This window comes from Schistocerca nitens, chromosome 2 (genome assembly GCF_023898315.1).
Source record: "Schistocerca nitens isolate TAMUIC-IGC-003100 chromosome 2, iqSchNite1.1, whole genome shotgun sequence".
Classification (NCBI taxonomy): domain Eukaryota; kingdom Metazoa; phylum Arthropoda; class Insecta; order Orthoptera; family Acrididae; genus Schistocerca; species Schistocerca nitens.
This window is the reverse complement of record NC_064615.1, coordinates 526,518,223-526,545,899: the sequence shown is the minus strand read 5'-3', so window position 1 is coordinate 526,545,899 and position 27,677 is coordinate 526,518,223. Positions and strand designations below refer to the sequence as shown.

At 43.1% G+C, this 27,677-nt stretch overlaps 1 protein-coding gene across 1 annotated transcript in view; it reads right to left on the bottom strand.

The window, feature by feature from the left end:
* LOC126234480 (juvenile hormone esterase-like) overlaps window positions 1–27,677 on the bottom strand; it is a 113,232-nt gene that overhangs the window by 37,637 nt on the left and 47,918 nt on the right. The window contains exons 4-5 of the mRNA XM_049943171.1: window positions 14,980–15,165; window positions 14,104–14,300 (exon numbers count right to left, since the gene is read on the bottom strand). Of these exons, the coding sequence (XP_049799128.1) occupies window positions 14,104–14,300; window positions 14,980–15,165 (383 nt within the window). The remainder of the gene's footprint in view (window positions 1–14,103; window positions 14,301–14,979; window positions 15,166–27,677) is intronic.

The window sequence follows — 27,677 nt, the reverse complement described above, 5'->3', positions numbered from 1 at the left end:
GGATTCGAACCTGCGACCGTAGCAGTCCTGCGGTTCCGGACTGAGTGCCTAGAACCGCTAGACCACCGCGGCCGGCCTTCGCATCGTCCGCTTACAACTTCGCCCTGCGTTACCTGTTAACAGCATTTGTGAAGTGATCCACCGTGTGACCCATAAGCGAAGGGTAAATAACACAGAGGTAAATAAACAAAGGGAGGTGTGTTCATTCAAAAATTACTCTATGACTATTGGTCAGCAACATCAAAAATTGTTTCAGTTTTTATTCTACTATAAAAAACATAAGCCGCAAAGACAACGTACAATAACTACGTGTGCGGTACTACGAAGCATTCATCTATCCTGTATCTCTCTATCAAAAAAGAATTGAACAAGGTATGTGTCTTCACTTTTGTCCTGATACACACAAATTTTCCCTATCGATGAAGGCTCATACAGGGTTAAAAGTATTTAAACCGACAAACTCTGGGAGGTTGTAGGGGACATGAAAACAAATATTTTTCCCTAATGTCATTTTTCCCTATGAGGAGTATTTAAACCGGTAGACGAAGATTTCTCTTGCGGCAAATTAATTGAACCAACAAACACTTTTCCATTTTTTTATGACCAAGACACATCACATTAACATAACCCAAATTCAGTTACAGTAGATTCTCAAAAATGCCTCCATTGACACGTAAACAAAGGTTACACCGTCGGATCATGTTCTGTCTGACACGGGCAGAAACCCCAGGAGTATCCTGAATTGTTCCTGCTGCTGCTACTATTCGGGAAACCAGATCCTCTTCTGATGCAACAAGAGTTGTGTAAACAAGGTTGCGCATCTCTCCCCACACAAAAAAGTCCAGAGGGAACATATCTGAGGATCGAGCAGGCCATGGTACAGGACCACTTCTGCCAGTCCACGTTTCTGGAAACCGTCGGTCCAGAAATCGACGCACATGACGACTGAAATGTGCCAGCGCCCCGTCATATTGGAACAACATGTGTTGTCTTCTAGGGAGCGGCACGTCTTCCAGCAATTCTGGAAACGCTCTGGCGAGAAAATTGTAATAGCGCCTACCATTTAATGACCTAGGTAGTAGATACGGACCAATTAAACAGTCCCCAACAACACCGTCCCACACATTAACGAAGAACCCCACTTGATGAGCGCTAGTAACAGTGGCATGTGGGTTATCCTCACTCCAAACATACGAATTGTGCATGTTGAAGACTCCACCACGCCCGAACGTTGCGTCATCGGTAAAAAACACAGAGGATGGAAATGTAGGATGCATTTCACACTGTTCCAGGTACCATTGCGAAAATTGTGATGGCGGGCCGCGGTGGCCGAGCGGTTCTAGAAGCTTCAGTCCGGAACCACGCGGCTGCTGCGGTCGCAGTTTCGAATCCTTCCTCGGGCATGGATGTGTGTGATGTCCTTAGGTTAGTTAGGTTTCAGTAGTTCTAAGCCTAGGGGACTGATGACAAGAGATGTTAAGTCGCATAGTACTTACGGCCATTTGAACCAAAACTGTGATCAGGGTGGATAATCAACTGGTTCCACGTTGTGGACACGCTGTAGGTGAAATGGACGTAACAACTGCTCTCGAAGGACTGTTCTTAAATTCATCTGATTCATCCCCATGTCACATGCAATTGCACGAGTGCTGATTGAAGGATCCTCCTCCACATGCTGCAAGACAGCTTCCTCAAATTGCACCGTTCTTACCGTGCGCCGGCGTCCTTGTCCAGGTAATCTGCTAAATGACTCGGTCTCACGCAGATATTGGTACACAGCACAGCAGCAAAGGTCGTATGATGCGGGACTCGGCAATTAGGATATTGTTGTTGATAAACTCGCTGTACAGCTCGTCCGTTGTGGTGCGCTACGTAGTATGCACCAATCATATCAGTGTACTCACTCCAGATGTATCGCTACATTAGTAAACAGAGGCAATGCACTACTACACTGGTGGACAGCAGTTGCCTACAACTGAAGAGCATAATACGGCCTCCACCGGTTTCAATAATCCTCATAGGAAAAAATGACATTAGGGAAAAATATTTGTTTTGATGTCCCCTACAACCTCCCAGAGTTTCTCGGTTTAAATACTTTTCATCCTGTATAAATGGCTTACCTCTTCATGAGTAAAGTCTCTTTATAACAGGTATCTAATCCTACTGGACAAAAAACTACCCTTGCGAGCATAACTGTAATACCGTGTAACGCCGGTTCTGACCTTGGTAACAGCGTCAGATCGTTGAGGATCCCCGACGCCATATGCCACTCACTCCACTCATATTGATTGCCATATTTCAGTCGCTGTTCTAGCTAGTGCCAACCTCTTGCTACGTTATTAACATGGGATAGTCGAGAAGCGATAGAGTGTTCGAGTGTTCAACAATCCGGGAGTCCCGTGAACGAGGCAGTTACGGTACTATATTCATTACATAGAAAGGCAACACTTGAGTACAAAAATGATGGAATTACCGTCCTGGTTCATGTAACTGCAATGAATGGAACCAAGTCATGGGTCAGGAAACATCACTGAACCACCTGCAGTCTCAACTACACCTTCAACAAAATGCAGGGTGAGCACTTCATTGGATCTTCAGTGCTCACGGCGCCTTGGACCATTTGGAAAGTGACTTATTCACAAATAGGCGGACTGAACTATAGCTTTATGTGCCACTGTATGAAGCTGCCTTTTTGCGAGATAATACCCAGTTTTAGATGTCGATCCACGCAGTCTTCTTTGAAATATTTGCTCAGAAACTGGTTTTGACTGCCAACAACAGTGCCTGTTGAGTTTGAAACCGATTACCACTGACAATCGTGACATTCGGTTCAGAATGCCGGCTGGTTAGATCTTTTTAGCTGTATTGTTCTTACGCCCTGTTACATGGCTGCGTGTGGTACTCCATTCTTGCTAGACACTTTACATACACTGCACTGATGCACTGATATGCCAACAAACTGCGCAAATTCGTTTACGGTGTACTCGTAGGTGCGTCCTATAGAATAGCTACATCTACATCTACATCTATGCACATAATCCGCACGCCAACGTTCGGTGCATGGTGTTTGCTCTTATTTGTTCCACTCGGAAACGGAGCGGAAGAAAAACGACTATCTATATGCCTCAGGATGAGTCCTAATTTCTCGAACCTTTTCTTCGTGGTTCTTTCGCAAAACGTGTGTTTGTGGCTGTAGAATAGCCAGTTCTCTAAAACAAATGGTTCAAATGGCTCTGAGCACTATGGGACTAAACATCTTAGGTCATCAGTCCCCTAGATCTTAGAACTAGTTAAACCTAACTAACCTAAGGACATCACACACATCCATGCCCGAGGCAGGATTCGAACTTGCGACCGTAGCAGTCGCGCGGTTCCGGACCGCGCGTCTAGAACGCCAGTTCTCTAAATTTTCCTTATAGTGATCGTCGTAAAGAACGTCGCCTTCCCTCCAGGGGCTCCCATTTCCTTTCCGTGATAAGTCAAGTAAAGTGACTAGCCGACACACAACCAGTCCCAGCAGTAGTCACTTCAAGGCTCTAAGATAGCAAATACTGTTATCTACAAGTGCGTCAGACCGATTGTCGACTGGCCACCAGGGAATAACTTCATGCACGGGCAAGCAGGTAATGAACTGGCGGCAACCAACTTTTTTTTATTTGAGTCGTCAGTCTTCTGACTGGTTTGATGCAACCCACCAAAAATTCCTCTACCCTGCCAACCTATTCATCTCATTAAAACTGTGTGCCCGACCGAGACTCGAACTCGGGACCTTTGCCTTTCGCGGTCCCGAGTTCGAGTCTCGGTCGGGCACACAGTTTTAATCAGCCAGGAAGTTTCATATCAGCGCACACTCCGCTGCAGAGTGAAACTCTCATTCTGGAAACATCCTCCAGGCTGTGGCTAAGCCATGTCTCCGCATTATCCTTTCTTTCAGGAGTGCTAGTTCCGCAAGGTTCGCAGGAGAGCTTCTGTAAAGTTTGGAAGGTAGGAGACGAGACACTGGCAGAGGTAAAGCTGTGAGGCGGGGCGTGAGTCGTACTTCGGTAGCTCAGATGGTAGAGCACTTGCCCGCGAAAGGCAAAGGTCCCGAGTTCGAGTCTCGGTCGGGCACACAGTTTTAATCTGCCAGGAAGTTTCATATCAGCGCACACTCCGCTGCAGAGTGAAAATCTCATTCTATTCATCTCAGTTTGCTGGGTGTGTCTCTGTCTTCCTCTACAGTTTTTTCCCTTTAAAGCTCCCTTTAGTATGTCCTTTTAACCACTAAACAAATTTTATTGAAGATATAATTGCAAACTTTCGACTTCAAAAGTCAACAAAAACACATTCCGAAGGTAGGAGTTCATTCTATCGAAAATCAGATATCGCCGATGTAGTTTCACATGTAAGTGTTGTACAATACACGGAAAGACTACAGAAGAGAAAAACATGATACATACAGATACAAACTGTTCCAAAACTGACCAATAATAAATTATGTTATCCGCTCCTTGGGAGAGAAATATTGAAATTAAATAAGAGTAGATAATTGTTGAAAGTCATACACCTACATCAACTTACGTTGTATTCCTTTTAGAAAGTTGCAGTGTGACCCGCTAGGGTAGCCGCGAGCGCTAATGCGCTGCTCCCTGGACTCGGGTAGGCGCGCCGGCACTGGTTCGAATCCACTCGGCCGATTAACGACGAAGGGCCGGTATGCCGGCCAGTTTGGATGTGGTTTTTAGGCGGTTTACCACATCCCGCTAGGTGAATACCGTCCCCGCGTTCTGCCTCAGATACACAACTCGCAGACATTTGAAAACGTTCGCACTATTCCATGGCTTACACTAGACGCAGACAGCTGTGGTACACTAATTCCGTCCCAGGGGATTCGAGGTGTTGGCAGGAAGGGCATCCAGCCACCCTCTGCAGCTAACACTGCCAAATCCATAGTACCCCGCGTTGAAGCGGGACCCAGGCCCCAAGAAAGAACGAAAGAAAGTTACAGTGTGGAATTATGAAATCGCAACTGGCCCATTCATGATCATGACGATGGTAACACCTAAATTCGAAAAATACGGCTGAAAACTGTATTAATTAACCTATGCAAGTCCAGTAAGACGGCTATTACGTTATAAGAATCAGATAAAAACGTCTCGGGCTGGCAGCTATAAAACTTTAACTTCAGTAAATTTGATTTTATATACAGTAACGTAAAAAACGTACCCATTTGGCGCGCGGAAGTTTTATGTATCTACCATTCTCAAAATGTTTTATTTGGTTCGTTCGTATTTAGATAGTGCCATCAAAAAGAATCTTTGTTATGCTTCATCACCACTACAAATTCGTAAAAGGGTAGCAAACGTTTATAAGGCACCTGCTCTTCTATATTCTATCTTTAAGAAATGAGACGCTAATTGCAAATCTGGATGCATTTTACTTGAAGGTCATCCACAAGAAGACAGCACAAAACTGCAACTTAAGACGGCAAAACTTAGAACATTTTAGACGACCGTTAATTAAAGGTGTATGAAATACACTCCTGGAAATTGAAATAAGAACACCGTGAATTCATTGTCCCAGGAAGGGGAAACTTTATTGACACATTCCTGGGGTCAGATACATCACATGATCACACTGACAGAACCACAGGCACATAGACACAGGCAACAGAGCATGCACAATGTCGGCACTAGTACAGTGTATATCCACCTTTCGCAGCAATGCAGGCTGCTATTCTCCCATGGAGACGATCGTAGAGATGTTGGATGTAGTCCTGTGGAACGGCTTGCCATGCCATTTCCACCTGGCGCCTCAGTTGGACCAGCGTTCGTGCTGGACGTGCAGACCGCGTGAGACGACGCTTCATCCAGTCCCAAACATGCTCAATGGGGGACAGATCCGGAGAGCTTGCTGGCCAGGGTAGTTGACTTACACCTTCTAGAGCACGTTGGGTGGCACGGGATACATGCGGACGTGCATTGTCCTGTTGGAACAGCAAGTTCCCTTGCCGGTCTAGGAATGGTAGAACGATGGGTTCGATGACGGTTTGGATGTACCGTGCACTATTCAGTGTCCCCTCGACGATCACCAGTGGTGTACGGCCAGTGTAGGAGATCGCTCCCCACACCATGATGCCGGGTGTTGGCGCTGTGTGCCTCGGTCGTATGCAGTCCTGATTGTGGGCTCACCTGCACGGCGCCAAACACGCATACGACCATCATTGGCACCAAGGCAGAAGCGACTCTCATCGCTGAAGACGACACGTCTCCATTCGTCCCTCCATTCACGCCTGTCGCGACACCACTGGAGGCGGGCTGCACGATGTTGGGGCGTGAGCGGAAGACGGCCTAACGGTGTGCGGGACCGTAGCCCAGCTTCATGGAGACGGTTGCGAATGGTCCTCGCCGATACCCCAGGAGCAACAGTGTCCCTAATTTGCTGGGAAGTGGCGGTGCGGTCCCCTACGGCACTGCGTAGGATCCTACGGTCTTGGAGTGCATCCGTGCGTCGCTGCGGTCCAGTCCCAGGTCGACGGGCACGTGCACCTTCCGCCGACCACTGGCGACAACATCGATGTACTGTGGAGACCTCACGCCCCACGTGTTGAGCAATTCGGCGGTACGTCCACCCGGCCTCCCGCATGCCCACTATACGCCCTCGCTCAAAGTCCGTCAACTGCACATACGGTTCACGTCCACGCTGTCGCGGCATGCTACCAGTGTTAAAGACTGCGATGGAGCTCCGTATGCCACGGCAAACTGGCTGACACTGACGGCGGCGGTGCACAAATGCTGCGCAGCTAGCGCCATTCGACGGCCAACACCGCGGTTCCTGGTGTGTCCGCTGTGCCGTGCATGTGATCATTGCTTGTACAGCCCTCTCGCAGTGTCCGGAGCAAGTATGGTGGGTCTGACACACCGGTGTCAATGTGTTCTTTTTTCCATTTCCAGGAGTGTATCTAAAGCTTAAGAAGATCAAGACGAATATTGAAGATAACTTAGTCTTTCTCAGCTGGATTTTTTTTTCTGCCGAAGTGACAAACGGCGATTTATGCATAAAACAATTCACTAACGTTTCGATTCCAGCAGTAGAGGAATGTAGCTTATGGTGTGGAATCCGTGAAATAAAAAACCATGAGGCTAGTCAAAAAACAGGAAGCCAATACAAAATTGTAAACGCCAGAGTAATTTTGGCGAGGGGGGGAAAGAGAGTTAAAACAGAAATTTCGGACTTCTCAGCGCGGTTAACGTGCAATAACCACTCACAAATGGCAGGTGGCAGCACTAGCAGTGGAGGATATAGAAAGTTTGCCGGAGGAGGCTGGAAACAGTGTGGTCGCTGTCGTAATGCGGAAACGGAGAGATTTGTCTGACGTCTAAGAAGGCATGATCATGGGATTTCGGGCTAAGGGTTGGATCATTTCAGAAAAGGCAAAGTTTGTAAAATGTTCACAAGCAGCCGTGGTTGAAGTATACAAGGCAAAATGACGCTATACAAAACCGGCGCCGAGGCAGTTGTGGTGCATCGTGTGCCACGGATGATAGGGTTGGACGACGGCTGCGTAGATGAGTACGTGCGAGTGGACGTGCAACTGCTGACCAACTGATCGCCCGGATGAATCAAGGTGCTACAAACAGTATCTCTGCAACGACCGTTCAGTGAACTTTGCTGCGTATGGGCCTCTACAGAAGGCACCAGGTTCTTGCACCCACACTGAGTGCTGTGCATGGCAACCGGAGGCTGCAATTTGCACGCCAGTACGGCCACTGGTCGTCCACTGAGCTGTGACAGGTGGCGTTGTCAGACGAATCACGTTTTACGCTCGGTGGCGTGAAACGCGCAAACACTGTGCAACAATCGTGGCAAGTGCATGTAAATTGAAGGAGGGTCACTGCTCTCCATTGCAGCGGGACATTAAGCGGGATTAGCGTCGACGAGTGAAAATGTGTACCGGACTGGGATTCGAACCCGAGATCTTCTGCTTACTAGCAAGTGTGGTAACCGCTGCGTCATTCGCGACAAAACGTTATCGCAGCTGCACGGACTATTTCGGTACGCCTCACGGCGGATCCACACTCGCATAGACCGCCACCTATCCGCAGTCTCTGTCAGTTATACTCCAGTTCGCTACTTCGAGATTCCCACAGGAGGTCGAACGAATTTGTGTATTTGCACCTTCTGGTAAGTTCCAGGCCGGAATGGGGGGGGGGGGATGTTGTGGCCTGTGGAATGTTTTCGTGCCATTCCCTGTGAGACTTGCCTGGCTCGTGTTCATGCCATCTCTTATTTAACATACTCTTTTTACCGTACTGTCACCTCGTTATGCCAATTTCAATTACTGGTGTCACTCAGTTGCTGCCTTGCCTGTCCGTGAGCGGCAGCAGCAGCGCTCATCGATATAGGCCCTCCCGTATTATCTTTGATGCACTGCTGTTACTTCCCGGTCGTCCAATGAGTTGGAACGTGCCAGCAGTGGAGTTCGGACCTGGCAGTCGGACAGATGCAACGTGGCAGAAGTTCGGTCGCGTTGGAGCGGCGGTGAGGTTCGGACAGCTGTGACTCGCCCCACCATTGCCGGTACATATGGCTTGAGTGGGGACGGTTTTGGTTGATCGTTGGTGCTCGTCTTTCCGGACGACGTGCATTTGCTTGCCGATCGTTTATGGGTTGGCGGTGTGTGTCTCAACTCGTGGTTCGTCCTGGTGATTGCACAGTCTCTGCTCTTAGCATTGGTCGTGTTCCTCGTCCAAGTGTTTGTGAAATTGTATGTAGCCTGTGATGTCGACTGCCCAGTTGCTCTAGTGCTGTCTCCGTGCTGATCGGTTGGCGCAGTCACGTCCTTGAACCAGTGGGGCATGCAGAGCCAGGGAGGTGCGGATAGCTATCACTCGCCGATGATTACAGACACACATGATTGGAGTACGGACGACTCTGGTTGATCGTCGGTCGGTCGTCTTGTCGGACGTCGTGTATTTGGCCGGCGATCGCTTATGGGTTGCCTGAGTGTGCCGACTCGTGATTCGTCCTTGTTATTGCACAGTCACTGCAGTTATCAAATGTTTCAAATGGCTCTGAGCACTATGGGACTCAACTGCTATGGTCATAAGTCCCCTAGAACTTAGAACTACTTAAACCTAACTAACCTAAGGACAGCACACAACACCCAGCCATCACGAGGCAGAGAAAATCCCTGACCCCGCCGGGAATCGAACCCGGGAACCCGGGCGTGGGAAGCGAGAACGCTACCGCACGACCACGAGATGCGGGCACTGCAGTTATCATCGTCTAGTTCTTCGTGCAAGTGTTCCAGAAACTGTGCGTAATTTATGTGATTTGACTCACAAGTTAATCTAAATGTTGTCGGTTTACCGACTCTGAGTTGGTCGGTTGGCGTGGAGGAAGGACAGGATAACCTTCACTCGCCCGACGATTGCCGACACACACGTTTGAGTGGCAACGACCTTGATTGGCCGTTTGGTCGGTCGTCTGATTAGACGACGTATTTTTGGGTCGTCCACCGCTTATGGATTGTCTGTGATCCTTTCTTCTTGTTGTTCCACGGTCTGTGCTGTTAGCATCGTTTGAGTTTTGGTGAAAGTGTGGAGCGGAACTGATTTTGATTATTGGTCTGTTGACTGTCTGTCGGTTGGGTTGCCGTCGGATTCAAAATGGTTGGGCCGACTGCCTGTCTCACCTAACCGAGTGTTAGTGTTTGAATTCCAGGCCGACCATCGAACATCTGAGCGCCCTGGCCCTGCCTTTTGTTCCTGTTGTTTGTACTTATATGGCTTCCAGCAGATTTTTAAATTAAGGTTGTTTTGCCCTTAAGGCATAATATTCTTTAGGCCTTCAGCTTAATTTAAAGAACTGTTTCACCTAAGGCCTTTGGTATTTTTTAAAAAAATTTAATGTTATAGAGTTTTAAGTGTTGGGTCTTCAGCTGATTTTGAATTTAAGTTGCTTGCTCTTAAAGTGTCTGATTCTTTGGGTCTTCAGCATAACTAAAGAACTGTTTTAAGATAAGGTTTGCCTTTTGTTTCTGATTATGCCTTAGTTTTATGTTATTATTGGCCTTCGGCCATTTTTAAATGAAAGTGGCTTTCATCCGGTAATTAAGTCTCAAAATTAAAACTGTGTATTTAAAAAAATATGTGGACTGTTCTAATGTTGATCAAATAATAAAGTTGTATGTTCGAATGTAACCGACAGCCGCTTATTTTGGCCCCTTTCCAGAAATTAAAATTACCTGTCTTACGGGTTTAGCAGGGCGTATCACCCTGGGTTATGTCAGTCTAGAAGGCACTGCGGATCAACGGATGCATGCATCTATCCTTGGGATCCATGTACATTCCTAAACACAGTTTGCTTTGGGTCAGTACGACGGGATTTACCAGCAGGATAATACAACGTGACACAGCTCGCAGTGCGCATGCGTGGTTCGAAGAGCACCAGGATGAGTTTACCTTACTCCCCTGGCCACCAAATTCCCTGCATTTAAACTCAATCGAAAATGTGTGGGGCCCTCGCGATCGAGTTGTCCGTGTTTTAGATCTTCAGCCGAGAAACCTAGGGCAGCTAGCCACGGCACGACAGACGTCATGGTCCACATTCCAGTCTATACCTTCTAGAACCTCTCTGATTCTCTTCCTGTACGTCTCCTAGCAGTCCGAGCTGTGAAAGTTGGTTATTCAGACTTCTGACAGGTGGTCACATTAATGTGATTGAACATTGTTATTTCTAGAAAATTTTTTAAATATGGGTGCGCATTTGCTAAATGTTAACCGAGATTAACTGCGAAAACAATATTTTGACCGTTTTAAACGGAGTTCGATTGTCTCTTGTGTGCTGATTTGCGGCTGGGGATGAGATGTATGTCGACCACTTCAAATAACAAAGGAAGAAGTAATTAAAACAGTGAATGGGAGCTAGTGCCTCTGTATCACTAAAAAGGGAGGTCCTTGTTACGTGTTTCAGTATTTCAACATTTGGAAAAGTAATTCTTTTCTTTGATTCCCTTGCAAATGTTGAGCAACAACTAGAAAAAGACGAAAAAATTTAGAATCTGTTTGAAAACCAATATCTGCCATTTACTAGTGCTGATACTGTGTTTCTGTTAGCAAATATTCTTTAGTACCGTTATATAATCTTGTTAATATCAAATAGAATGTAAGCCAGAACCAAAGTTCCACCCTCCAGGGAGAAAAAAAGCTCGTTAATGGGTTAAGGAACTGTAGAAAATTTAATGTTCGGCAATAATATTTACAGTGACACTGAACCAGAGATCCCGCTTCTTATCGAGACCGCTGTTCTTGACAAGACACATCTACCCACCAATGAAGCTACTGCTGAAACAACAGCAAACACCACGTAAGCTAGACTATGATTCTCGCTCGGGAATTTAAGGCCAGTAAGACATCAGGGAATCACTTCCATGCTACTAAAGTGAGCTGTAAAGGGCAAAAACTGTAGAGGAAGACAGAGATTGGGATACACCCAGCAAACTGAGATGATGCAATTCTGCTACAATTACCTGGTTGTCGGTTAATAAGACGGTATTCACGACGGTATGACGACGTAACTGATTCCCAGCAAGTACTTCGCCTTTGATGCTCGAACCGTATCGTCAATGTACTAAATTAATAAGGTTTAGGATTAAGTTGTCTATTTATTTCTGTTCGAAGTTATTAATTTGTGGTACTCCGAAATAATCGACATCTCATATTCAACATTTCTTGACGTATGGGATCACCTGTAACACAATGAAGGTGCTGCAGGAAGTCGTGTCGTAGTGGTTTCCATACTGAAATTTTGTTTGGAGAACTAAGGCTGAAATTATCGTCCGATCTTCCCCACACTCGTTAATAGTTTTCATCGGCTGATCAATTGGGTTACAAAAATACCAATCCACATTTCCTTCTTTCTACTTCGGCCCTATGAGTTTCTGTTAGAATGACGTTTCCGTCTACAGGAGGTTAAAACCTATTCCTGTTTTGGTCAAATGAACCAAACGAAAGCATTACTCCCTCGAAATTATACAAAGATTTTAGTCCGAATCTTGATAACTCAATGAAGATTTTCATTAGAACAGATGGAATTTCACTTTCACCAGCGTGTGGTTTATATATAAATACGAGAGAAGCGAGTGTGTGTTCGAGTGTGTGTGAAATCTTGTGGGACTTAAATGCTAAGGTCATGAGTCCGTAAGCTTACACACTACTTAACCTAAATTATCCTAAGGACAAACACACACCCATGCCCGAGGGAGGACTCGAACCTCCGCCGGGACCAGTCGCACAATCCAATGACTGCAGCGCCTTAGACCGCTCGGCTAATCCTGCACGGCTACGAGAGAAGCCCAATAAACATTGCAACAGACTTTTTTTCTGAAAGTATGTTGGTTTTATTCCAGATTCCAATACAACACTCTTTTGACTACAGAACCCTATTTCCGAACATAATTTCCGTTCAATTCGACGGCGTTTCACCACCTTACTGGGAGGATATGTATTCCCGGAAGATACCACTGCACTGATCAGCATCAAATCCAACGTTTTGCAGCATCAATAACCTCCATCACTTTCACGTACAGCTGCCCACGAAGTGCATCCTTTATTGGGAAAAACAAATGGAAGTGGCAGTTATGACATACACATCTTCGAGTACCCCAAGTGGACGAGGATATCAGCTCTTCCAACACAGATCTCCAGTTGTGCAGTGAGGTGTTTAATTGTGATCCATCGATCACCTCGGATGAGAGTGCCCGTACGTTCTAACATCGCACGTGGTAGAAAGGACACATTTTCGTGATATTGGTGTGACATACTGTGCATTTCTTCACTGTCAGATCTATGTAGACATCTGCAAGCGCCCACGAATATCTGCGATGTTCTGGTTTTCCGCCAAAAGAAACTAAGCGACAGTTATCCGCTTGGAACGCCCCTCCACTATAGACCTCATTTCCAAGGCTATGTATAGTACCGCCACCTACCGTAACTTCATGAAACTATAGGGGCTGACGCGGGAATATTCCACGATGTCCCACAACCATTTTTTCCAACTCAACTACCCGAGAAAAAATTTAGTTGTGTGACTTATTGAATGGCCATCTTATATTTAAATTCTGAAAATAATCAAGGTAGGTGAGAAAATTACAGAAAACTGATTAATGTTTAAATATCGACTTCCTCGGAACAAAATTTCAAAATTAAAAAAAAAGCAAAGAAGTCAAATTTTCTATGAAATGATTTTCTTAAAAACAAGAGATAAAACCGACTACAGGAACATTTGATGCATCTTTGAATTGTGCTGGAAATCATATACCGAAAATATCCTCTAGTATCCTGTAAAATTCTAAGATTCTAAGGGAACATTGGATTTAAAATCGTCGATTGGCACATCCTTTGGAGTAGGTGATTTTGAGGATCATTCAGTATCATTCAAATGTGCGTCAAATATTTTCTCTAATCTACTCTATTTCTTAATTTCAGAGAATTTGTTCCACAAAACATTTGACCAATGTTTTACAAAAAAGTTATTTGTTTTGTACTTAAACATTCATTGTAATTTGTATAGCACGTGTTTTCAATATAACCTTAAAGATAATGATCTTGTAGTGATACCCGAATTGGGAAACTTACACCTTCGTCGCTAGACGATTTGTCTTATGGGTGGTATTATCAGATGCCTTCAGCTCAATTCGTCAACAGCAGACAGATAAAATCTTGTGCTGAATTTTTGTAACAGCCGTCAGAAATGAAAACGGGCTTTTGAAAATTAAGTACCATTTAGCTGCGAGGAAAGGTATTTCAATGCAGCAGTATCACTTTCAATGTTACACTTTATCCTCATGTGCTGCTGTGTGGTTATTTGTGATAGGAGCTATTGGGAGCGTCGAAGAATACCTGGACACAGACTTAAAATCCCATTCCTAAAGGATACGGAAATGCAGATGTTTTCAATTAGAAACATGACAATAGCCCCAGCTTTCCAACGGACGGTTCGGAGACGGTTTGTTTTTCGTGTATTCGTGGACTTGCAATGATCAACACAATAACACGTAGTATACTGCTTCTACATTCCCATACCTCTGTCTGATTCGTCACGTTTCCTCCTTCTCCTCACCTCTTGTGTAAAAGCCTCCTCCATGTTCTCTACAAGCTTCCTGGGTGGCTGATCCCTCATGAATGCTAGGAGACCCTCAGAACTGTCTCCAGTGAAGCCAAGGAACTTGGCGAGCCGGAAGGTCCTGTCTCTCAGCGACGAACACACAGACTCTCGAGACGTAGCTCCGCTCTGTAGGATGGCTCTGTGGAACAGACCTGTGGAAAGGAATCCGTCATTAGTGTCGCAACTGTCACCGAAAACTGACCACTACTAAAACCTAACACTATGCTTACGGGCCCGAAGAGACACGTGTCATGAACTGTTGAAACATTTCTCATACAATATTCGTTAAAAACCAACTCAAGGGTTCGTGACATGCTCTAATTAGTACCAAATCTCAGGGAACACCTCTTTCAGAATTTTAATTCTTCGATCCATTGACAGTTTCATTAGTTTTCGGGCGTGCAGGTGGGTCCTCGTTAATTCTGATTCCTATTGCTTGTAATATCACCCTTCTTGAGCGAAATTTTGTCTCTTCACTGTCTGGGATTCCGACGCCCATAAATAATTAGTGGAAGCTGAGATATAGCAGAGAAATAGCTTAACCAAAGCTTGAGGGTCATTTTTTTCATTACGAATCTTCGACCCTGCAGTGCAGCATGCGCTTTTATGCAACTTTCTGGCACGTGAAAGTGGGCCCCGGACTCTAATTCTTACCTGTACCTTTCCCATTCGCTGATAATTAAGAGACTTTGTGCAATCAATGTGCGACTCAAGGCCCATATACACAACTGCGCTGAGCTGTATATTTCACAATCACTTGAAAAGGCGGGGTCATCTTTCGTATGGTCGTAAAGCATTTAGGTGAGTTGATATAGGTAAACAGTTTCTTACCTTTGGTTGCTGGAGACAAGATGAGCAGGTGGCAAGAAAAAGCACCGGCACTCTCACCAAATATCGTCACATTCTCAGGATCGCCTCCGAAGTGGGATATGTTGTTCCTGACCCACCTGAGCGCCATCACTTGGTCCTTAAGGCCTGCGTTTCCGGGAATCACCTCGTCTCCAGTCGACAAGAAACCTGTGGCACAATTTATTCGTTAACATACATATTTCAGTAAACTCTCCTCATACACGTCTAGTGTCTAGAGTTGAAACGTCCCCTTTTAACAATTTTATACAACTGTGCTTCTTTAAACAATTATACAGGACTGTGCTTAACCTGACACACAATATTTTTTTTAGCGCAACGCAATCTGACTTTCAACACACAATATTTTGTTAGCGCAACGCAATCTGACTTTCAAAATTCCCTATAAAAGAATGGCCCTGACTAACATTAAACTATACGTCTCACAAATCACTTACCTCACCAAAAATCTTCGCTGCTCAAGCTACTGCAATACAGCGAGCGCCATTACTGCCAGCTAAATAAAAGATTCAAACTATGGAAGGCACTAACTACTGATAGGGATAGTTAGCAAATGAAAGATATTAATAGAGAACAAACAATGTATTTACCTTGATATCATGACAAATTACAAAACTCCGCCATCTCTCTCCCCACATCCACCACTGCTGGCGGCTCACCTCCAACTGCCCAGCGCTACGCGCTGTTCACAGCCAGCTGCCTAACACTACAATGGTTGAGTATTACAACAATGCAAAGCAGCCACAGACTGCACACGGCACAGCCGGTGATTTTCATACTGAGGTGGCGTTATCAATAAAAAAACCTAAACAGCCTACTTACATAGCCCCCATGCTCCCCACAAAAAATTTGACAAATTTTGTTGGGCACTGGCCAATACATATTTGTTAAAATTTTTCATAATCGTAATTACAATAACAAAGAAATCAAATGCACACACTTATTGATACAATGTTGGTCAAAAGCTAAAATTCTCTCACAGTCCATAAAGACAGTCCTGATCATTCATCACATTGCAGTGTTTTTCTCAAAGTCTGAGCAGTAAAAGAAAATGCACACGGAAGTAGTGGATTTCCATGCAGTCTTGAAGAAGTATCGTTGTCCTTCCAACGGAAAGACAATGCTGACTCTCGACATGCTGACAGGCTTGTAGAGATAATGGTACTGGTGGGCCACCAGAGGCGCAGACCCACTGTAGTCCTTGTAGAGATGGCCAGCAGCCATCTGTTGTGACTGTGCAGGTACACAATTACCATTGAAGAGTCTTGCGGATAATATAACAAGTCCATAACCACCACTTGTGCACTCACAAAGTTGTTGGAATTGTCCTTAGAACAAGCAATGCTGTTATCCAGTCCCTTGCTGAATTATTAACACACGTGCAAACACTATCACTCCCTACTTCTCACATATTGTGCATATGCTATGACCAACAGAAACGAGTGCAGTCAAAATATACTTAATTTGAAGACCTGGTGTCAATTACAATATTATAACATGAGAATACAATTACAAAGGTACAAAATACATTAGTAAAGAACATAACAATACAGATAACATTTGTAGTAAAACAGGCTTTACAAAAGAATAGAAATAAACATATACATCAGTGTTACAAAAATAATGAGATAAGTACATACATAAAGATCAGAACAACTTTTGAAACATCAACATCACACATGAGCATTAAAACAGAACAGATAAATGTCTAAACATCTTTACAAAGTAAATAACATATTATCAATGCAAATTATATTTGAGGATCACAGTATTCCTCATCATAGTGAATGTAGCTTAGTATTAGAAAAATTCTACAACATAAGTATTATCAGATATACATATAAATACAGGAAAAACATAAATACACAAGGGAACACAAACACATAGTGGGATAACACAATGGAAAGGACAGGGTTTTTTTTCAGTGTAACTTTTGGTACTGCAGTATTTTGTGAACTAAACCTTTTTTGTTCTTGGAGATCTCCCTTCGTTCATCATTATTCCCAAATGGTCCTATCTGTACCTCTTTTCTGTATTCTAACCATATTTCTTTCAAAATAATTATTTCTCATTGTACAATACTCATTTTGGCCCTATCTGTTTCTTGTGACTTGTCAATGCATTTCTTCCAATTCATCATAGTTAGTTTCTTATATAGTCTACCCCCTCTTAAGCTAACTTAAATCTACTGAGCTCAGATGCTAAACTAAGGGACGAGGCAATGCAGCAGCACATAACAAATTAACACAAACAGCAATGACAAAAAAAACGCAGATTTGCGAAGCAAGCAGCATTAAGAAATTAGCAAAGCAATTGTAATATTACAACTAATCTAAGGCAATGTGCAACAAATAATAACAAGAAATCATTAGTAAAACTGGCTTAACAGAATAATACAAAGTCAAATTCAATAACACTATGCCTGGCAAACAGCAGCAACTTATACCTAAACATGACATAGCTCAAGCAGAAAAAATAGTAGACTAAAGATAACAATGCAGATAAGGGAAATGTATAATCACATCTTAATGTCTAAGTAATTAAAGTGGTGCACCACAACAACTTATTGTAAAAAAAATATTACCATATACTTGAAAAGAAAATTATGTGTGCAGTTACTGTTACTAGTCCCTTCTTATTGTTCTTTCCTTTCCAAGTGCTCCTTTTTTTTAAGAATGTGGATTACAAAATTATTATTTAATAGATCTGTAGACAGAAAATATTTAAATTAGTACATCTATAAAATTTTATTTTAACCAGTGCTGCAGTGCAGCTAGAAACTAGATATTAAACAAAATGGGCAAAGCAAGGCGTGAAACGTCATTCACTAGCCATATGGCATTTCTCTCAATTAGCACGACAATAGCCGTGAAATGTTTCTCATCGTTTTCAAGTTCGACCGTGTCGTTTTTGCGATGCTTTCTACAAAGGAACGTCAATAGCGATTATAATGGCCTCCCCCTTTTTTTTTTCTTCTACCTGTGCCGCTGGAAGGCTAATGGCTTTTTTTTTTTTTTTTGTTCGGGCGGCTGTCGCCCAGGTGGGTGCCTGCGACGCATTACGTGCAGGTGGTCTCTTAACTTTCGTACGGAAATATTTACGACAGCAGTTTCCACTACAATGGCAGTCTTATATAAAAATATTTCACAGGTCAAGAATTAGCGTTGCAAATCTGTAAAAACAAAATCCTATGAATATAACAGTGTCCAAAAAATTTTCGTCGGCATTGTGATACATTCACGCATTTACACACATTTCATAACTCTTAAAAGTACGATTCGCGGTTTACAACATCCGTTTTCACCAACCAGAGTCCCTAACTTCTACTCATTATTCCTTACCTTATTACACATATATATATCGTCGACACATACTCAAATTCCTCATATAGCATCAGCTTATTGATCATAAACGTACCTCAACAGCATAAAACATATCGTCGTCGTAAAAATAACATCATAATACCTCAGTCAACCCTCAAAATCGTCGTAGCTTCCTCCAATAATTTCAAAACCTAAAAAAAATTCTCTGCTCATGTCAAAAGTGTCATCTACCTCAAATGTACTTTAAAATCATGCTCCCTTACCAAATACATCATTCAAAGCTCTCATAGTATCACAATGGTTCCGAAAAAATATGAACAGTTCACAAAGTGCAGACAAAATACAATTTCATAAGTGTGAAGTTACCCAACTGTGTAATTGCGTAAACATGAAGGTATCCAACGGTATAATTACGTAAACATCTGTCACTGATGTAGTAAAAAAGTTTGTCTGTCTCAGTTAAATGATCAGATAGCTGTGTAATTCTGTGTTAGAGAAATATGGTACCGATGTGTAAAGTTGTATAAGCAAATACCATATTAGCTAGGGTTCCTTGTGGTTGCCACACACATGGTACACAAAGTAAGCGTGTACCCCCCTGAGGATTAATGTAATTATACCCTCAGGTGTTACAGATTACAGCAATGGAATGAAATATATCTCGGAAAACTTTCTTTGTAATAAAAAATCTTTATAAATAAGTGTTTTAAGTATAAGATTAATCACTCAAATGCGTGTACTGTAGCGCTAAACTGTGCGTCATGTTGTAAGATAACCTCTGTGGAAGTCTCGTAGTTATCGTCCTCCGAAAGCTAAGTTCTGCAGAAGTCAATGTACTTACCTCTTGATACACAAAAGTGAAATGCTTTGCGTATGGATATCTTAGTTATTACGCTTACTGTTGTGATGAAGAAAGTACTGTACTGTAACGTATTGTTGTGCCACGAAAAAGGCTGTCTCATTGTTGCTATACCACAAGAGTTACTACTGAAACATGTTTTACTTTCCAGAAGAATTCAGAAAAACTGTGCAGATATAAAACAGATACACCGCAAAAGCAACAAGGTAAATTGTGTCACACATTAGTAGCGTCGTGATATAGTCGTGTAGCTGTCAAATAAACTAACCTCTGTGTCATCTGGTATCTCTCAGAAAGCACTTTAATTTCAGAATGTATTTGCAAGTAAACCAAAATGTTGCATTAAAATCTCAAGTTAAAAAAGCACATTATCTCTCAATAAACGGTTTTACGTGTGAAATGTGGTGTAAACCTTTGCTCTTCATAGTACTTAGAGTTTGAACAATGCAATTAACATGCGGTATACGTCGTTAAAGAATACTGGAATTTTTCTCAAGGTTAGCGTCAATGTTATTTTTCTCGGAGCCAGCTGGCGCAGGTGTCTGCCTGCGGTGCGGGTCATTGTTGGCGCGCGTCGTTAATGGGATTCGGAGACCGAACTTCTACAAATTCGCCTTGCCGAGAGGGCCCTGCCGTGTTTAAATCCCGCCAGTTCTGATGCAATTCAGGTCTGTCGTTACGAATATATCGTCTGTCGTCATGTCGGTAGGTTCCGTAGTTTCTTTCTTGTCGGTCACGAGGTGGAGAATTTCTCCCTGAATCGTAACTGCGCGCTGGACCGTTGCGTCTAAAGTTATTCTGTCTCCCGTGATAATAATAGTTCTGGTTGCCAAATTGTCTGTTTCTATGATTGTCTCTGTCATATTCATTACCGCGGAGAGGTGATCTTTCCCTGTAATTATTACTACTCTGCCAACGGTTGTTATACGGGTGGTGTCTGTTTCGGTCACGATTTGTGTTGTGAGAATAGCCTTGTCGTGTCCAGTTCTTGTTTCTGTCGTCACGGAATTGTGACGTATGTGACCTGTAGTGATTGTTTTCCTGTTTTCGCATCCGGCGACTGTCAGTGTCAATTTCTAATTCTTGTAAGAGTCCCTGAAATGCTTCAATGTCGTCTTTGCAACGTCCTGCCAAAATAATATGTCGCAAATGTTCAGGCAGTTTGATTAAGCAAATGCGGATGAGTTCTGAGGGGCTGTATGGGTTTGACAGGTACTGATTCTTGTGCAACATGTCTTCAAAATATTTCACAAGACTGGAGAATTCAGATTGTTCGAAATGTTTCATCATTATGATGCCATGTTTTACTCGGTCTTGTGTGGCTTGAGACCAATATGCTGAGAGGAAGGCATGGTAAAATTCTCCTTCACTATGACAATCGTGAATGACCGAACGCATTCTTACAGCTGGTTCATTCTCTAAATAGCCACACATAAATTCTAATCTGTGTTCTAATGACCAGTTGGGGGGAAAACAATGAGAGAATTGATGGAGCCACGCTTGTGGATGAATGTCGTTGGCAGAATTCTTAAACGTTTTGAATTTACGTGTAGTAATGAACAGCTTATAGTCAAAATCATCGTGTCGGCGAATAGCATATCGGTCATTGTTACGTCGTGTCGGCGGTTCCATCTCAAAATTCGGTGTGCCTTGCCAATTTCTTTCATAATTTCCGAAGTGTCCTGTGTTATTATTTTGTGGTTGATCCGTATTTCTATGTCCCTCTTCCCGTATTGGGGCGCGAGTGTCCTCTGAAATACGTAATTCTTGTATTACCTGTGTCAGCTGACCTTGTACTTCGCGGATTTCTCTTTGGTGTTGCGTATTAATTTGATTCAGATTTTGTTTCAGTTTCCTAATTTGTTCGCTCTCTTCTGTGTCATTAAAGACTACCGGTTTTGTGTCGTTCAGATTATCATCTACCTTCGTAGATAAGTTAGTGAACTGATCCGAAAGTTCGGCTACTTTCTCCGATAGTGAACACATTTCCTCAGTGTGTTTTTCTGAACCAAGTTTCAGATTGTCCATTTGTGTTGAAATCGAATCTACTGTGTCCTTCAAGTTTTCCTGAGTTTTTGCAAGTTGCGTAACCGAATCGGTAGATGCAACTGAGTCAAATTTAGCTTGTAAGGTCTCATGATTTTCATGAACAGTAGTTTGCAGTTCTTTTATGGCTGCTTCGTGATTCTGTAGTGCATTTTCATGACGCGAAAAAATAGGTTGGAAATGCTCACAAATTTGTGTTTTTACGTCGTTACAGACTGTTTGACATTTCGATTCGATTTCATGTAACTCAGTAGTCAAATCTTCACGTGTTTGTTCAAGTGTGGTGTCTAACTTTTTAAGATTTTGTTCCACTGTGTCTAACTTTTGAAGATTTTGTTCCATTGTGTCTAACTGTTGCTGTGTTTGTCTCTGGTATTGTTCCATTGTGTCTAACTTTTCAAGCTTTTGTTGTGTTTGTCCCATTTGTTGTATTAATTGTAATAACAATGCACTGGTGTCTGGAACATGTTCCTCAGTGCTTTTCGGCAGTGAATTTGCACCGGAAACATTCACATTTTGACAAGCAGAAAATGTGTCTTGACTTATTTGAGAAAACGGTGAGGATCCAAAACCTGAATCTACAGTATTTGCGAGATCGTGTCGTGTCATTTCGGATTCCTGAGCCGAGCTATTGCCGACCGATCGATCGATAATGCTTCCCTCTTCACTAATTGTTTCACTGTCCACGCCATTGTTTGCAACCCGCTCCATCTCCCTATGCGCAATTACCAAGTTACCACTTTGAATATTAGTTAATTCATTACACGGTGGCGCTAACACACTGCTTTCGTCTTCGCTGTCATTTCTCAATTTACTTTGGAGCCTAGTGTTACGTTTTTCACACGCCATTATTGTCACAGTATTTCACACGACAACACAGAAAAACACAATTTGAAGAGCAAAAATAGGAGAACACATTAACACAACACTGAAAATAATATCTAGTTAATTGCAGCTGCGAAATACTTGGTGCAAATCTACATGCATGCCACAACTATTTTACTATACAACAATGAAAAACTACAACTACAAAGGAGATTCTCTCTAGAATTACGCGCTAGCAATAAACAAAATCTACACTAATTACACAAACTACAAGAAAAAATCAGAAGATTCCAGTGAGGTATCCTCGGCTAAGGGTCGACATATGAAACGTCCCCTTTTAATATTTTTATACACGACTGTGCTTCTTTAAACAATTATACAGGACTGTGCTTAACCTGACACACAATATTTTTTTTAGCGCAACGCAATCTGACTTTCAACACACAATATTTTGTTAGCGCAACGCAATCTGACTTTCAAAATTCCCTATAAAAGAATGGCCCTGACTAACATTAAACTATACGTCTCACAAATCACTTACCTCACCAAAAATCTTCGCTGCTCAAGCTACTGCAATACAGCGAGCGCCATTACTGCCAGCTAAATAAAAGATTCAAACTATGGAAGGCACTAACTACTGATAGGGATAGTTAGCAAATGAAAGATATTAATAGAGAACAAACAATGTATTTACCTTGATATCATGACAAATTACAAAACTCCGCCATCTCTCTCCCCACATCCACCACTGCTGGCGGCTCACCTCCAACTGCCCAGCGCTACGCGCTGTTCACAGCCAGCTGCCTAACACTACAATGGTTGAGTATTACAACAATGCAAAGCAGCCACAGACTGCACACGGCACAGCCGGTGATTTTCATACTGAGGTGGCGTTATCAATAAAAAAACCTAAACAGCCTACTTACAGAGTTATTCGTAAGAAATGAAAAAACAGCTTGCTCCAAATTTCAGCTATACTTAGGTTGTTAAGGGACAAACAGAACGATGTATGTAAACCATCATTTTCCTATGAGTGTAAAGAATATTCATAACGCTGTTCACAGATTGTATTGCATGTGTAAGATCTTTTAATTTTGGTCTGTTCACGGCACGGGGGAACCTCCCGAAAATCTTCATTCCTAAATTCTATAGGTGTTACGTCCTTCGACACGTTCTGTCACCAGATCCACTATTGAAATATTTTATTGCAGTTGATGAATAAAATAAATCAGAAATACTTGCAAGCCACTGAACAATTCATGGGGGAAAATTCCATTCAAGTATGGCCCTCTAACGGCCCCGTGACTCTTTCGCGTCACCTAGAGAGACATTTTACGAATAACTGTCCGTCAACTTGCTATGTCTGGTTTTTTCATGCTTTTATTGCGGAGTGAAAGCTTTATGGTCAGTGTTTTCAAAGTTCACTACAGGCTTTCCATTTTAAGCATGGTGATGCAGCCACACCTGATGAATTGCAGAACTGCCACCAACATCAAATGATAACAATTCGAGAGCGACTTTTAACGAACGTATTGCGGCATTTCGTCTCCAACAACGAAATAAAGCAGCAGTAGCTGCTCATTTCTTCGAAACTGTACACACTTTCTACAGTTTTGAAAACGACACTAAAAGCTAAGCTGAAAAATGTATGTCCTAGAATATTTAGAAATTTTCATTCTCAGTATTACGCAACAAAATTACACACGTAGCGTAACCGAAGGATAACGAGTACACCGGAGATCTCAATATTTTGAAAAAACTTCGCCTTAAAGTATCGCACTCATTGTAAGCTCTCGTTTCATACAATCATCATGTCTTCCTTCAAGACTCAACTCGTCACAAAAAGTTTGTACAACTACTCCGTACTTTTTATATTCTGACTTATTTCTCGTAGCAATAAGAAAGTTATAGTCCTTAACAACAATCTAGTTTTTTCCCAATGTATCCTATCTATAAAGTGGAACTACCTTAAGCTAATGTACTCGTATTTGCCCATACATAATTTTTATTTTCAGCGATTTCATAATAATGCTATTTGGCGGCAAATGTAATGAAAACAAAAATAACTTAATGGAATTTCTTCATGGACGAAAAGTGAAATATATTCTCGAAATATGAAGGTATCTTATAGCGCTGTAATTTGTTTCTATTAACGATCATAATTTCTACGTTTATATAACAATGTCCCCTCAGGAACGATTGCTACACTAGTTAATGACGGAAAGCCTGATCGGAATCTTGGAAACACTGACGACAGAGCTTTCCCTAGAAAATATGGGTCGGAAATCAAATCCAGAAAACTCGAAATTCAGAAGCTAGTCTCTCTTATCTTATTTTTAGGTTTTCAGCGCGAGACTTACGGTGGAGGTAGTAGATTTGTTGATGAATGTATCTCTCGAACATCGAGTGTTCAAATTGTTACAGCAGTGTTTCGCGGGATAAAACAGTCTTTCTTCCATGTTTGTTTAAGTTGCTAGTGCACCTCGGACAAATCTCTGTGTACGGAGTAGTGCCCTCGTACCACCCTAACAGCTCGTTTAATCATTCGGTATTCCCATCAGGTTCATTAGACCTGTTATTATCCCTCAAGCAGTCTGACAACCTGTTTGTTTACGTAAAGAACCTACTCCGTCTCATTTGGATCCACACGACTGTAACGCCGTTTCCCTTTAACATTTACTCTGCAGTACGGCTTACAGCGTTCTATGAATAAAAAATTATTCTAATGTATTAGGTATTTAAACTACATTTTGTAGTTTTGGCCGGCCGCGGTGGTCGTGCGGTTCTAGGCGCTGCAGTCCGGAACCGCGGGACTGCTACGGTCGCAGGTTCGAATCCTGCCTCGGGCATGTGTGTGATGTCCTTAGGTTAGTTAGGTTTAATTACTTCTAAGTTCTAGGGGACTGCTGACCTAAGATGTTAAGTCCCATAGTGCTCACAACCATTTGAACCATTTTTGTAGTTTTGTAGCTCGTTTGCAAACTCGTAGCATGGTACATTGTTAAATGCCTTTCAAATATCTAGGAAGAGGTATGGACCAACTCACTTCCACATCCAAGCTGGAACTTATAATCGGTAGCCTTCTATGAAAAAGCGAGCTGTGTTTCACATGGGTAGCGTTTTTTGAAACTGTTGGATCTATGAGACACTCTTAAGATCTTCAAAGAATGTCGTAATAAAAGACCTTGGGGTACGCGGTACGATCCTTGAAGAAAATGTCTGAAATTCATTTTGGAACTGTATGCAGCCGTCTATTACCATTTCTATTATCGGGAGTAATTGGCATTCTTTTCCAGTTACAGATGACTATTAAAAGGGTTCTCGATAAATATTTACCACAGAATGTACTAATTCTTCAGCATTATAAATAGAAATAGGTAATGGCAATCCTGCCGTTGGTTTCGACCTATCTCATTGGATGTTACCTACCAAAGTAGACGTGAAATATTTCATTTAAAATTTCAAGATTGTGATTACATAATCGAATATTATATAGTAATCAGACACTTTTGTATATTTCCAAAGCATGGTGAGCTTTTGTTTTGCCAAATTTCTTTGTGACGTCCATGATTCACTGCTTCTTCAAAATACACACAGCGTAAGTTGTAAAACGTGGGGCCCCTCCACAGTTTGTACTGACAGCAGTACTATCTGAACGAAATGACGAATCAATAGACTGCTGTTAGCCCTTGTATTTACCCGAATACACATTTGTGATGAAATTATAGTCCACATAACCAACGAAATTTGTTTTGACGTCTAAAACATGGGTAATAATTATGAATGACAAAGAAAATGAAATTATCTGCAGAAAATGGTGTTAAAATACTGTATGTTAGTAATATAGAAGAAAAAATAAAAAGTATTACCCTTGCGACCTTATACAAACTTTCTTCTACTGTTAAAACAAAGTATAAAATATAAATTATGGTTCATATTGTCGATTCTCCCGGTGCGAGGAGCTCGGTAGAAAAATCGAGCCTGTATTACCTGAAGTAGCGTACAAAATTCTGCGTTCTTGTACTACTAAAGGAAATACACTGATGAGCCAGAACATTATGACCACCAACCTAACAGCCTTTCGCAAGTATAAAAGCGGTGACGCGTCCTAGCATGGAATCAATGAGGCCTTGGTAGGTCGTTGGAGGTTTGTCAACACATAAGCACGCAGAAGTCACGTCATTCCCGTAGATTCCATGGAGTGTTGGTGGGGGGGGGGGGGAGGGGAGGGGGAAAGGGGGGACTATGAGCTCCGTCGCCGTTTTCAGTCACATCCCAGTGTGTTCGTTCGGTTCAGATCTGGCTGGTTGGGTGGCCACCACATCAATTGGAACTCACCACTGTGTTCCTCGAACCACTCCATCACACTGATCGCTCATTATCTTGTTGAAAAATGCCACTACCGTCGGGAGGACGACGGTTCAATCCTGCGTCCAGCCATCCTGATTTAGATTTTCCGTGATTTCCCTAAATCGCTCCAGGCAAATGCCGGGATGGTTCCTTTGAAAGGGGATGGCCGACTTCCTTCCCCGTCGTTTCCTGATCCGATGAGACCGATGACCTCGCTGTCTGGTCTTCTCCCCCAAACAACCCCAACCCAGTACCGTCGCTGCAGAGTGAAAATCTCATTCTGGAAACATCCCCCAGGCTGTGGCTAAGCCATGTCTCCGCAATATCCTTTCTTTCAGGAGTGCTAGTTCTGCAAGGTTTCGCAGGAGAGCTTCTGTAAAGTTTGGAAGGTAGGAGACGAGGTACTGGCAGAAGTAAAGCTGTGAGTACCGGGCGTGAGTCGTGCTTCGGTAGCTCAGTTGGTAGAGCACTTGCCCGCGAAAGGCAAAGGTCCCGAGTTCGAGTCTCGGTCGGGCACACAGTTTTAATCTGCCAGGAAGTTTCATCATCGTTATGATTTGGTGTACGTGGTCTGCAACCAGTAGTGTACGATACTCCTTGGCCGTCGCGGACACTTGCACGAGCTCCGCTGGACTCATGGATACGTACGAGAATGTTCTCCGGAGCAAAATGGAGCCAGCTTGTCCCCGTCCCGCAGTAAAGGTGTCAAGGAGCTGTTCCCCTGGAAGAAGACGGATTGGCGCGCTCCCACTGGCATGATGAAGAAGGTATCGGGATTCATTACACAATGCAAATCTCTGTCACTGAGCCAACGTACAGTGATGATTGTCACGTGGCCATTTCAGTCGTAGTTGCCAATGTCGTGGTGATAATATTGTCACACGCAAAGCTCGTCGGCTGCGTAGGCACATCGCTAGATGTGCTCCGCCTAACGTGTGTCCAGACACGCTTATAGTCTGCCCATCATTACAGTCTGATCTTCTTAGTTCCGTTAAAGTTCGCCACCTGCCCTGTTTTACCAGTCTCTGACTGCTGTGTCCAAGGCGGCCGCCCAACCCCATGACGTCTGGACGTGGTTTCACCACATGTTCAAGACGCTCACCACAGCACTCGTCGAACACCCGACAAATGGTGCAGTTTACGAAACGCTCTTGCCGAGCCTCGGTGAAACTCAGATCTCACGCACTCCTCGTTCTACGAGGGCTATTCCGAAAGTAAGGTCCGATAGGTCGCGAAATGGAAACCACGGTAAAAATCAA